Source organism: Centruroides sculpturatus, unplaced genomic scaffold, assembly GCF_000671375.1.
Source record: "Centruroides sculpturatus isolate CEXI.00-Female unplaced genomic scaffold, Cexi_2.0 scaffold58, whole genome shotgun sequence".
Lineage (NCBI taxonomy): Eukaryota > Metazoa > Arthropoda > Arachnida > Scorpiones > Buthidae > Centruroides > Centruroides sculpturatus.
In genome coordinates this window covers 336177-350170 of record NW_019384407.1, presented here as the reverse complement: position 1 = coordinate 350170, position 13994 = coordinate 336177, and the positions used below count along the sequence as shown (strand labels likewise).

The 13994-nt window shown below is 28.5% G+C and overlaps 1 protein-coding gene across 2 annotated transcripts in view; it reads left to right on the top strand.

Moving 5' to 3' along the window:
• The window catches only part of LOC111618916 (serine/threonine-protein kinase PAK mbt-like), a 29396-nt gene extending 15895 nt beyond the window's left edge, over positions 1-13501 (top strand). The window contains exons 4-10 of one of the 2 annotated variants that reach the window (XM_023360545.1): positions 2938-3024; positions 3096-3284; positions 4324-4457; positions 4543-4669; positions 4744-4869; positions 12934-13068; positions 13176-13501. In XM_023360545.1, the coding sequence (XP_023216313.1) occupies positions 2938-3024; positions 3096-3284; positions 4324-4457; positions 4543-4669; positions 4744-4869; positions 12934-13068; positions 13176-13337 (960 nt within the window). In that variant the 3' untranslated portion in view covers positions 13338-13501. Of the gene's footprint in view, positions 1-2937; positions 3025-3095; positions 3285-4323; positions 4458-4542; positions 4670-4743; positions 4978-12933; positions 13069-13175 lie in introns of those variants that run through there. The other variant, XM_023360544.1, reaches the window with a different exon arrangement.
• The last annotated feature ends 493 nt before the right edge of the window (positions 13502-13994 follow it).

Below are 13994 nucleotides of genomic sequence, written 5' to 3'. Positions count from 1 at the left end.
TCTGAAGTATAATTTTTTATTGTTTTTATATTTTTCAATATATTTATTTTGTTTGTACAAAATAAAAAAATAATTTTTAACAATACAATAGTCTTCGTTAGGCTTAACATCGACGAAAATTCAATGCAAAGCGACACACAACGGAGAAAAATTTCAACACGGAATAAATTAATATATTTTTTCGTACATAATTGGTTATCCAAAAAATAAGTTATCCGAACAACCCCAGTCCCCAATTGATTCGGATAAACAACGCTCTACTGTATTTATTGGCTTATTTTCTTTTTCTTGAATCAACACTTCCTTAATTTTATTATCTACTTCATTTATAAATTTTATTTTATTATAAGATTGTTTATTACCTGATTTGGACTTGTCTCTACGATTAACACCTTTTATCTCTCCACTTTTTTCTTTATTACTGTCCAATGCTAGTTGGACTGGAAAGTGGTCTGATTCATCTGTTTCTAAAACTGAAAGCAACTTGCAATACTCTAAAAGAAATTCAGAACAAATAACAGTTTATTATTGATTTCCCTTTTAGGGAAATAAAGGTATATTCTGCGGGAATATCTCCCACCACCCTACTGTTCAACACTATAAGATGGTTTTCCTGTACAAATTCCAAAAGGGTTCTTCCTTCTGTATTTATCAATTTATTTTTAGATATTATCCTATTGTTAATATTTTCATTTCTAAAACATTTTGTATCCATTTTCTCGCCAATGTGAGTGTTAAAGTCTCCATTGATAATCCAGAGACCAACGATATTAGACTACCTTTCTATATAACCTTGGGCCTCACTTAATACTTTTTTTCTCTCTGAAGAAGGGGGAAGATAGAATAATAATATTCTTAAGTATGAATTTTTCTAACTTAGTTTAATATCATTTCTGAATTCTATCACTATGAAAATAAATTTTTCAGTTATATAGATATTGAGAATCTCACCTAGGCTTTTCTTGACAACAACAGTAATCCTCCTGAAGGACAGCCAAATTTATTTTTCCTTTGTGCACCACTAATTATTATACTGTTTTCTTGCTCCAAGAGATTTTTTTCCTCTTCACTTAAATTTGTCATCCAAGTTTCCGTAAATCCAATTATAGTATTAGATTTTATGAATTTCTATACTGAGACTTTGTGTATTTTCCTGCAAAGGCCTTGTATATTCCAAAATCCTATTAGAAAAATATTTTTGTCCTTATTAGTCTCTCACACTTTGCTTTCCTTTTTTTCCCTTTATTATATCCCAATTTTACCAAACTTTTATTACAATTATTTTCATTCTCTTTTTTCTTATTTAAAGAATCTTTACCTAACTCAGTGTGATTCCTATGCCAGTCATGTTTTAAATTTGTTGTCTATCTATCTCTAAAACATGATCCATTTGGATTATCTTATTTGAATTAGTATCATATGTGTAGTTATATGTTATATTGTCCTTAATATAATAATCGTCTCTTATTAATATTTTATTTTTACTAGTTCTTTCCAATTTAATCCTATCCTGTAGTTTCTTCTAATTCTTGATCTTAATACACAGGTCAGTTGTAAATATTATTTTTTTCTTGGTTTCATTAACAAATTTTAATTTCAATGCCCAGAATCTCTTGAGAACTAAATTTCTATCTTTTACAGATTCCAGAATCACTTTTACTACAAGGTTATAAAGAATAATGAATTCAGAATTTGGGTTTACTTGTCAATTATTCAAGGTAGTTTAGTTACGCATGCGCGCACGTGCGTATGTGAAAAGTGAATTGATTGACATTTGACACTAAAAGAAATGAAATTTCTTATCATAAAAAATTAATCACATTAGTATTTAGTAAATGAAAACCATTACTCACATATAAAACATACTTCCATACTTTTGTCAATGATTTAATGTATTTAATCAAAATATATGTAATATATGATTATATATGTATATAATCATATCACAGACAGAGTGAGAAATCAGTAAACAGCAGTTTAAATCAGTATGCATGCTCGCCTGCGTGGCGCACAAATTTTTGTGCATGGCAACAATTTGAGCAGTACGCAGCCACCAACTTAGAGGGAACGTTGCTTAGGGGCAGGAGGTCCAGATTAACTATATATGAACTTCTGGTTTGAACTGGAAGTCACGTTATTTCAATTAAATAAGGGTTTGAACAACTTGCACAAAGAAGCCTTTCGACAGAAGGCTTTCTTTAGTGGAAGTCACATTATTTCAGTTAAAAAATTCTCTCCTGAACGGAGTTAGATAGATGACCAGCATGACTTCATTGTTAACAAGAAAAGTATGATGTAGAGGGGCAAGACACTACTAAAATTGAAAGCATTGTTATGAAAAATTGCAGCCTGTCATTGTGACGATATCACAACAAATAATTGCTTGTATTATTATTAAAGTAGTTGTGAGAGATGATAAAATATTTTTAAGTTTATTTTTAAAGAAAATCAGAATGTTGTTGTAAAGTTTTGGATAAAATAATATAATCTGTACTCCTGAAACATCAAAAGTTCTTTAATTATGCAGGTAAATTCTTTTGAGAACTATATGATGTGTACTGGGTGAGGCTTAAGCGACACACTTGTTTTGGATGTGTAGTATATATTTTAATTGGTTTTTAATTTTGAATTTTTGTTAGTGTTGTAACAGTGAAAAAACAGGCTAGATTAGGAAGTGAATTAGGAGGAGACATGTTTATTACCCTAAACATTTCTATATAATTATATATAGAAAATATAATTTAATTAAAATTTGTTTATGTATTCAATATTTTATCACAAATTATTCTAATATTAAAAGAGCTTAATTTTTATTAATAAAGTTAGAAGCATTAATATTATTTTTGGCAAAATACATCTATCAGATTTTCCATTAAAAAAATATGTTTTTAACTATTAAATATCCATAACAAATGAAGTGTTGTTTTCATTTTACAGCATCAAAATTACATTAAACACGAATACCAGCCATTACAAGTTAATAAAGTTCATCAAATTGAGCAACGTAAACTTTCTCATGATCAGGTAAAAACTTCTTTATATTATTATAATTTTTTAAATTGCTTATTGTTTTTAAAAGATGATAAATTTAATAGTTTAGGGCAGCACTGCAAATGGTTGTCAGCCCAGGTGATCCACGCGAACATTTAGATAATTTTATAAGAATTGGAGAAGGATCCACCGGAGTTGTATGTATAGCAACTGATAAAAGAACTGGTTGTCAAGTAGCGGTTAAAAAGATGGATCTACATAAACAGCAACGAAGAGAACTGTTATTTAACGAAGTTAGTTTTATAAAATTATTATTTTTCTTAAATATTTTAGCAAAGATCTAAAATAATTTATCTGTCAATAGCATGAGATAAATTTTTGTAATTGGTGCATAACTACAATTCATTATGAATATATATATACACACACAGTGGAATCTCTCTCTAACAGAAGCTATGGAACTAAAAAAATTTCCCATCTGTAGCAGAGAGGTTGTGTGTAAATTATCTTTAAATGAAACATCCTTTAAATGTAGCCCACATTATTTTTATTTACAAACATAATACACATACCAATTGTAAGAAAGAAAACAAACATCACGCAATTTTATAAAAAATTCAGTAATGTTGGTTTTTACAATTGATTATAGCAATCTGCTTTTCATTATGCATAAGTAAGTCCTATGACAGCTTTATACTTTGTACTGTCTGTCATTTTTATTCATGTAAAACCACTTGAATTACTTTGTCATCTGGACATGAAATCTATTTGTTTGACTCTGTCTTACTTTGGTCTTATTTTGGCTGTGGGGAGATCGAGGAGGAGTCATTGACATATCTTGAGTGGGGTCAGACTTAATGAAAATTTTACTCATTATTGACATTTACAATATTTTTCAAAATTCATCTCTACCTTCAAAATTAAGCCTGTTTTGCCTTTTTTATAATAATTAATAATATAAAAGTTATTTTTTAATATTTTATAACAGATTGCCTCACACACAATTTTAATTTTGAACTAGTGTCATAGTGTTATTTTTAAATTTAAATATTTTTTCTAAATGGAGATTTTTTTATCATAATTTGTTACTTAAATCTTTTGTCGTTACTTAAATTTTATATTGTAGTATAATTGAAAATTATCAGACTTCTTAATAGTCCCCTTAATGTTCTGTTTGTGTGCCAGGAAAGCCGAGCAAGAGTCCTTGCCAGCTTTTTTGAACTCTTATATGTATTAAATAAATCTACATTTATTTGAAATTTCTCTTGTGTTAAAATGGAATTAAAAATACTAAAAGCCATTGATATTTTATGCTACGTTTTATGCTCACAGGTTGTAATTATGAGGGATTATCATCATCCAAATATTGTTGAAATGTATGACAGCTTCTTAGTTGATGATGAATTATGGGTAATAATGGAATTGCTAGAAGGTGGTACTCTGACTGACATTGTTACTCATGCAAGGTAAATTTATTGCATTACTATTGCACTATATACTTGTAGTAAAATCTGTTTTCTTTTTATTAAGAATTAAAATTATAAATTATAGGATGGATGAAGAACAAATTGCAATGGTTTGCAAGCAATGCCTCAATGCCTTATCATTTTTACATTCACAAGGTGTCATTCACAGAGATATTAAAAGTGATTCCATTTTACTAACAGGTGAAGGAAAGGTGAGGTTAAAATTTAATAATAATTGTTTCATAATAATAATTTATTATACATATTTATTACAAATTTATTATAGGTTAAATTATCAGATTTTGGATTTTGTGCTCAAATATCGAACGACCTAGCAAAGAGAAAATCTTTGGTTGGAACACCTTATTGGATGGCACCAGAAGTGATATCAAGACAACCATATGGTCCAGAGGTAATTAGAATTTACTTATACAAAGTCTTCCAAAAGAATACTACCATTTTAAATTATTATAATTATGTTAATTATTATTCAAGAACATTATAATGTACATTAAAACATTGGAAAACTGTTCAAGTTTTACATTTATAGTTTCTCAATGTGTGCACTTTATGTCATGTGGCACACAATTCAACCAATACTCAGTTTAATTAACACACATTAAACTGAGTATATTTTAAATACTCAGTTTCATTCTAGATTTGCCACAACTTATCTTTTATCAGTCTTCTCATAGTAGCCACAGTTCTAGAGCTCCTATAGGTTATTCATGTTACATAAATGCTTTATCTATTGTGGAGTTGCCATTTTTGTTTACATGCTTCCTAGAGACAGTAGACAATGAGATGTTAGAATGCAGGTAGGAGATGAAACTTGGATGTTACTGTATCTGTGGGTATTTCTCAGGTACATAATAAGTAATATAAATACAGTAATTTAAAATGGTAGCAGTCGTTTTGGAACACTGTATTTTTAATTGCATAATTCTTATCAAGACTTCTATAATTTCAACTTTAAACACATATTTAATCATTTTTTGTTTGACTAACTTGAGAAAGGAGAGAAATCTTTTCTTTATCATCAGTTTAAGCAATATTGACAAAAGTTTTAGACTACTATATGAATTATTTTACAGTATTTTAAATATTAGACTATTAATTTTGCTTAACAGAAAGTGAAAATATAAAAAAAAAAAATAACTGTCCACAAAAACTTTATCAGTGGACAGTTATTACTCAACACAGTGTTACAGNGTTGTTATGCTGCAATTTTCAACAATTGCAGACATAAATTACTACTGACATCCATCTGGCTGTCTGTCCTTCCTTAATCTTGAGAACAGAATTAGATACACTAAGTTGAGACCAGATATGGAAAGCTTAGGGGCTGCATTCCCTCTAATTTTTTTGTAGCTGAGCGGAACATGTACTTTACTTCTCTGAGCAAATACATAGACATAGACAATCTTATTTTTTTCCTTGAAAATCTAAAATAATTAATTATGAAGTAAAGATTAAAATTCATTTCATTATAAAAAAAACTTTTATTAATGTATATTATTTAGTCACATAACAATCACAAAGAAATATTTGAATTCTGATGAATATTTTCACGCTTATCTTATTTGAAATCCAGTGTTTGTAGACAGATTGAAGATTCACTTCCTCTCCAGAGGAAAGATGCATTCGAATTCTCATTAAATCACATAAATGCTTCAATTCAAGTCTATTTCTGATTTTACTCTTAATTGATATCATAACACTAAATCCGCAGTCACATTCAACACTAGAACTTGAAATGTTCCAATGATATTGATAAGAACTTCTAGTTCTTTAAATTCGTCATCATTACGTACATAACATATCAGTGAATTTTTTAATTGAACAATTTTTCCATTTTTGGATATAATGAATTCCAATCTTAAGGCACTTCCTGGATTGTTATTTTCTAGTAGGAAAATTCTACGTATAAATTTATTTTGGATTTTTTCAAATTTGTTGAAATTAGTAATATTCCAGATTGGTGCTGCATAACCTATTGAGTTTATTATTATTGTATTGAAAAGATGCCAATGTATTTGGACGTTTTTAATTTTTGCTATACTGAAAATGAAGTTGTTTATTAAACTATTAGCTTTAACCACAATTTTTTTATATTGTTTATCGAATAATAAATTTAGAGTAAATATAATACCTAGAAATTTAATTTCTTTTACTATCTTCAGTTCTCTGTTTATGTAAAAAGACATGTTTTTTTGGTAATCTAGTTCCATTTCTAAATATCATAATTTCTGATTTTTAGGATTAATTTTTACCTTCAGTTCTTCAAAATATTTCATAACTAGCTGAATTTTTCTATGTAATGCTGCTGTTGTAGGTGCAACTATAACTATATCATCTGCGTAGCGAATAGAATGTATTATCTGATTATCGATTTTAAACCCATCATTCTCATTCTTGAAACAATTATTTATGTCAAATGTATAGAGGTTAAATAAATGTGGAGACAACGGATCCCCTTGCAATAGTCCTCTACTTGTTTTAAAGCATGGCCACAGAACATCCTCTTGTTTAATGATTGTTTTGTATTGCCCAAAAAGTAATCCTATCATTCTTATTAAATGATCACATGCATTATATTTTTTCATCTTAACTTGTAAGTCTATTATACTAATTGAGTCATAAGCTTTTTCTAAATCTAAGAACAAGGCGAATAGTTTTTCTCTCTTCTTAAGTAGTTGTAACTGAACTAATGCNAGATATTGAGAATCTCACCTAGGCTTTTCTTGACAACAACAGTAATCCTCCTGAAGGACAGCCAAATTTATTTTTCCTTTGTGCACCACTAATTATTATACTGTTTTCTTGCTCCAAGAGATTTTTTTCCTCTTCACTTAAATTTGTCATCCAAGTTTCCGTAAATCCAATTATAATATTAGATTTTATGAATTTCTATACTGAGACTTTGTGTATTTTCTTGCAAAGGCCTTGTATATTCCAAAATTCTATTAGAAAAATATTTTTGTCCTTATTAGTCTCTCACACTTTGCTTTCCTTTTTTCCCCTTTATTATATCCCAATTTTACCAAACTTTTATTACAATTATTTTCATTCTCTTTTTTCTTATTTAAAGAATCTTTACCTAACTCAGTGTGATTCCTATGCCAGTCATGTTTTAAATTTGTTGTCTATCTATCTCTAAAACATGATCCATTTGGATTATCTTATTTGAATTAGTATCATATGTGTAGTTATATGTTATATTGTCCTTAATATAATAATCGTCTCTTATTAATATTTTATTTTTACTAGTTCTTTCCAATTTAATCCTATCCTGTAGTTTCTTCTAATTCTTGATCTTAATACACAGGTCAGTTGTAAATATTATTTTTTTCTTGGTTTCATTAACAAATTTTAATTTCAATGCCCAGAATCTCTTGAGAACTAAATTTCTATCTTTTACAGATTCCAGAATCACTTTTACTACAAGGTTATAAAGAATAATGAATTCAGAATTTGGGTTTACTTGTCAATTATTCAAGGTAGTTTAGTTACGCATGCGCGCACGTGCGTATGTGAAAAGTGAATTGATTGACATTTGACACTAAAAGAAATGAAATTTCTTATCATAAAAAATTAATCACATTAGTATTTAGTAAATGAAAACCATTACTCACATATAAAACATACTTCCATACTTTTGTCAATGATTTAATGTATTTAATCAAAATATATGTAATATATGATTATATATGTATATAATCATATCACAGACAAAGTGAGAAATCAGTAAACAGCAGTTTAAATCAGTATGCATGATCGCCTGCGTGGCGCACAAATTTTTGTGCATGGCAACAATTTGAGCAGTACGCAGCCACCAACTTAGAGGGAACGTTGCTTAGGGGCAGGAGGTCCAGATTAACTATATATGAACTTCTGGTTTGAACTGGAAGTCACGTTATTTCAATTAAATAAGGGTTTGAACAACTTGCACAAAGAAGCCTTTCGAAAGAAGGCTTTCTTTAGTGGAAGTCACATTATTTCAGTTAAAAAATTCTCTCCTGAACGGAGTTAGATAGATGACCAGCATGACTTCATTGTTAACAAGAAAAGTATGATGTAGAGGGGCAAGACACTACTAAAATTGAAAGCATTGTTATGAAAAATTGCAGCCTGTCATTGTGACGATATCACAACAAATAATTGCTTGTATTATTATTAAAGTAGTTGTGAGAGATGATAAAATATTTTTAAGTTTATTTTTAAAGAAAATCAGAATGTTGTTGTAAAGTTTTGGATAAAATAATATAATCTGTACTCCTGAAACATCAAAAGTTCTTTAATTATGCAGGTAAATTCTTTTGAGAACTATATGATGTGTACTGGGTGAGGCTTAAGCGACACACTTGTTTTGGATGTGTAGTATATATTTTAATTGGTTTTTAATTTTGAATTTTTGTTAGTGTTGTAACAGTGAAAAAACAGGCTAGATTAGGAAGTGAATTAGGAGGAGACATGTTTATTACCCTAAACATTTCTATATAATTATATATAGAAAATATAATTTAATTAAAATTTGTTTATGTATTCAATATTTTATCACAAATTATTCTAATATTAAAAGAGCTTAATTTTTATTAATAAAGTTAGAAGCATTAATATTATTTTTGGCAAAATACATCTATCAGATTTTCCATTAAAAAAATATGTTTTTAACTATTAAATATCCATAACAAATGAAGTGTTGTTTTCATTTTACAGCATCAAAATTACATTAAACACGAATACCAGCCATTACAAGTTAATAAAGTTCATCAAATTGAGCAACGTAAACTTTCTCATGATCAGGTAAAAACTTCTTTATATTATTATAATTTTTTAAATTGCTTATTGTTTTTAAAAGATGATAAATTTAATAGTTTAGGGCAGCACTGCAAATGGTTGTCAGCCCAGGTGATCCACGCGAACATTTAGATAATTTTATAAGAATTGGAGAAGGATCCACCGGAGTTGTATGTATAGCAACTGATAAAAGAACTGGTTGTCAAGTAGCGGTTAAAAAGATGGATCTACATAAACAGCAACGAAGAGAACTGTTATTTAACGAAGTTAGTTTTATAAAATTATTATTTTTCTTAAATATTTTAGCAAAGATCTAAAATAATTTATCTGTCAATAGCATGAGATAAATTTTTGTAATTGGTGCATAACTACAATTCATTATGAATATATATATACACACACAGTGGAATCTCTCTCTAACAGAAGCTATGGAACTAAAAAAATTTCCCATCTGTAGCAGAGAGGTTGTGTGTAAATTATCTTTAAATGAAACATCCTTTAAATGTAGCCCACATTATTTTTATTTACAAACATAATACACATACCAATTGTAAGAAAGAAAACAAACATCACGCAATTTTATAAAAAATTCAGTAATGTTGGTTTTTACAATTGATTATAGCAATCTGCTTTTCATTATGCATAAGTAAGTCCTATGACAGCTTTATACTTTGTACTGTCTGTCATTTTTATTCATGTAAAACCACTTGAATTACTTTGTCATCTGGACATGAAATCTATTTGTTTGACTCTGTCTTACTTTGGTCTTATTTTGGCTGTGGGGAGATCGAGGAGGAGTCATTGACATATCTTGAGTGGGGTCAGACTTAATGAAAATTTTACTCATTATTGACATTTACAATATTTTTCAAAATTCATCTCTACCTTCAAAATTAAGCCTGTTTTGCCTTTTTTATAATAATTAATAATATAAAAGTTATTTTTTAATATTTTATAACAGATTGCCTCACACACAATTTTAATTTTGAACTAGTGTCATAGTGTTATTTTTAAATTTAAATATTTTTTCTAAATGGAGATTTTTTTATCATAATTTGTTACTTAAATCTTTTGTCGTTACTTAAATTTTATATTGTAGTATAATTGAAAATTATCAGACTTCTTAATAGTCCCCTTAATGTTCTGTTTGTGTGCCAGGAAAGCCGAGCAAGAGTCCTTGCCAGCTTTTTTGAACTCTTATATGTATTAAATAAATCTACATTTATTTGAAATTTCTCTTGTGTTAAAATGGAATTAAAAATACTAAAAGCCATTGATATTTTATGCTACGTTTTATGCTCACAGGTTGTAATTATGAGGGATTATCATCATCCAAATATTGTTGAAATGTATGACAGCTTCTTAGTTGATGATGAATTATGGGTAATAATGGAATTGCTAGAAGGTGGTACTCTGACTGACATTGTTACTCATGCAAGGTAAATTTATTGCATTACTATTGCACTATATACTTGTAGTAAAATCTGTTTTCTTTTTATTAAGAATTAAAATTATAAATTATAGGATGGATGAAGAACAAATTGCAATGGTTTGCAAGCAATGCCTCAATGCCTTATCATTTTTACATTCACAAGGTGTCATTCACAGAGATATTAAAAGTGATTCCATTTTACTAACAGGTGAAGGAAAGGTGAGGTTAAAATTTAATAATAATTGTTTCATAATAATAATTTATTATACATATTTATTACAAATTTATTATAGGTTAAATTATCAGATTTTGGATTTTGTGCTCAAATATCGAACGACCTAGCAAAGAGAAAATCTTTGGTTGGAACACCTTATTGGATGGCACCAGAAGTGATATCAAGACAACCATATGGTCCAGAGGTAATTAGAATTTACTTATACAAAGTCTTCCAAAAGAATACTACCATTTTAAATTATTATAATTATGTTAATTATTATTCAAGAACATTATAATGTACATTAAAACATTGGAAAACTGTTCAAGTTTTACATTTGTAGTTTCTCAATGTGTGCACTTTATGTCATGTGGCACACAATTCAACCAATACTCAGTTTAATTAACACACATTAAACTGAGTATATTTTAAATACTCAGTTTCATTCTAGATTTGCCACAACTTATCTTTTATCAGTCTTCTCATAGTAGCCACAGTTCTAGAGCTCCTATAGGTTATTCATGTTACATAAATGCTTTATCTATTGTGGAGTTGCCATTTTTGTTTACATGCTTCCTAGAGACAGTAGACAATGTGATGTTAGAATGCAGGTAGGAGATGAAACTTGGATGTTACTGTATCTGTGGGTATTTCTCAGGTACATAATAAGTAATATAAATACAGTAATTTAAAATGGTAGCAGTCGTTTTGGAACACTGTATTTTTAATTGCATAATTCTTATCAAGACTTCTATAATTTCAACTTTAAACACATATTTAATCATTTTTTGTTTGACTAACTTGAGAAAGGAGAGAAATCTTTTCTTTATCATCAGTTTAAGCAATATTGACAAAAGTTTTAGACTACTATATGAATTATTTTACAGTATTTTAAATATTAGACTATTAATTTTGCTTAACAGAAAGTGAAAATATAAAAAAAAAAAATAACTGTCCACAAAAACTTTATCAGTGGACAGTTATTACTCAACACAGTGTTACAGTTGGAAAATGTTTCTGTTAAAAAAAAAAAGATAGTAAAATAGTTGAAAAATTTATTTTATTATTTTTATAGTTTTTTTTTTTCATAATGGATGGGCATAAACACCTGATGGTTTTAATTTGTTTCACTGCAAGGCAGCACTAGTGGCATTAGTATATTCTAGTTGCACATTTCTTGAAGTTCCAGTGATCACAGAGTGCTGGTCTGTACAAGAGCATGTTGCTACAATAGAAGCATTCATAAAAACTGTCACAGCTACACAGTAATAACTTGGCTTCATTTTAACACAACATGCTGCCTCAGGAAACACTGTAATGATGTGGTTAGGAAGAAACAGAAAGAATGTTCAGTGTATGATTCATGGCATTTCACAGAACATCCTCAAGTGGGTGACATATTCCCTTCTAGCCAGAAAGGAACAGTGTTTAGAAAATCAAGATGGCCAACTTAATGGCATTATTTTAAAGACAACTGAGGCACTATCTTAAAGCTCCATTCCTTTGATCATCTTTTTATGGCAATAACATCTGTTTGTGATGAAGCACATGGGTGTAAAGATTTTCAAAAACTGTCAGATGTTTATGTCCCACCCTACACTTGAAAACAAACAAATTTTTAATATGTTTTACATTTGATAACCAAATAGCCAAGGTGGTTAAGGCATTAGCTTACTACTCTAGGAATCTGGGTTTGAATCTGAGTAATTGATAAACTTCAGGAATTTTTAATGAGCAGTCAGTCTATCCCAGATATGTTGGGTCCAGATTGGGTCCTCACTTCTCAGTTTCCTCCATTGTGAGTCTGTTGTACCCATGATGGATGTGGAAAAAAAGGTCCCCTCTTAGTGCCCATGGGGCAGAAAGAGTTTAAAAAAAGATTTTGTGTGATAATTATTTTGATGTAATATTCATGTAGTAATATAGTTACATATTAATTTTATTATTTATAATATTTAATAATTAAAATACAATATCTTTTCTGCCAATAACTGTAAACACATAATTATTTCTATTCTTTTAATTTTAAGGTTGATATATGGTCACTTGGAATAATGGTGATTGAAATGGTAGATGGTGAACCACCATTTTTTACTGAACCTCCTCTTGAAGCAATGAGAAGAATAAGAGATTTGCCACCTCCAAAATTAAAAAATACTCATAAGGTATATTTTTTTTACATATAGCATGTAAAAAAATACAATAAAATTATTATTTTGTCTTAAATGTTAAATATAAATAAATTATTTTTTAAAAAATTTAATAAATACAGGTTACTCCACGTTTACAAAGTTTTTTGGAGAAAATGCTGATCAGAAATCCCAGTCAACGCGCAACTGCAGATGAATTGTTACAACATCCTTTTGTACATCAGGCCGGAACACCGAGCTGTTTAAAATCTCTCATGTGTAACGTTCCTCGTAGCGCATGCTAAAGAAACTACTTAACGCTTATACTAAACCAATAATGTATATAAAACGAATTATATACAAGCATTTTTTGGATACATATCATTTTGTTATTTTTTAATGATGATTTGGCAGCTAGTCAGATCTGTTTTTATACAAAGTTTGCCTCCATGTTCTTTTCAAAAGCGTAAGTTGAGCATTTTTACTTATGCTCGTTTTCTAGTTTGCTAATTCTTTATAAGGGTTTATTTTATAGTAATTTATTTATTTAAAAAAGTGAGTGTATATTATTTATATTTATACATTAAATTATTATTATAATTTATTTATAAGCATTATTATTGGATGTGCTTACAAAATTTACAACTTTATTGCTTGCATCTCTTATGCTCCAATTGATGGATGCAAAAACATTATAATTTTGTTTAAGAGAGCATAATTATGTGATGAAATGGTGCAATGTAAGTTCATAAAATGTTTTTATTATCAATACAAAAAAATATTTCGGATTTTGAAGATAAATTAATCTTTAATAAGACAAAAAAGATGACAAATATATTTATTCACTGAAAATTTTTCTTAAATGACTTAAATTCATAATTTTAAAAAATTTATATTGATAAAATTCTTTTAAAATTTGAACTACACAGAGTGTCCCATGTAGAACTGGCCCTACTCAATTA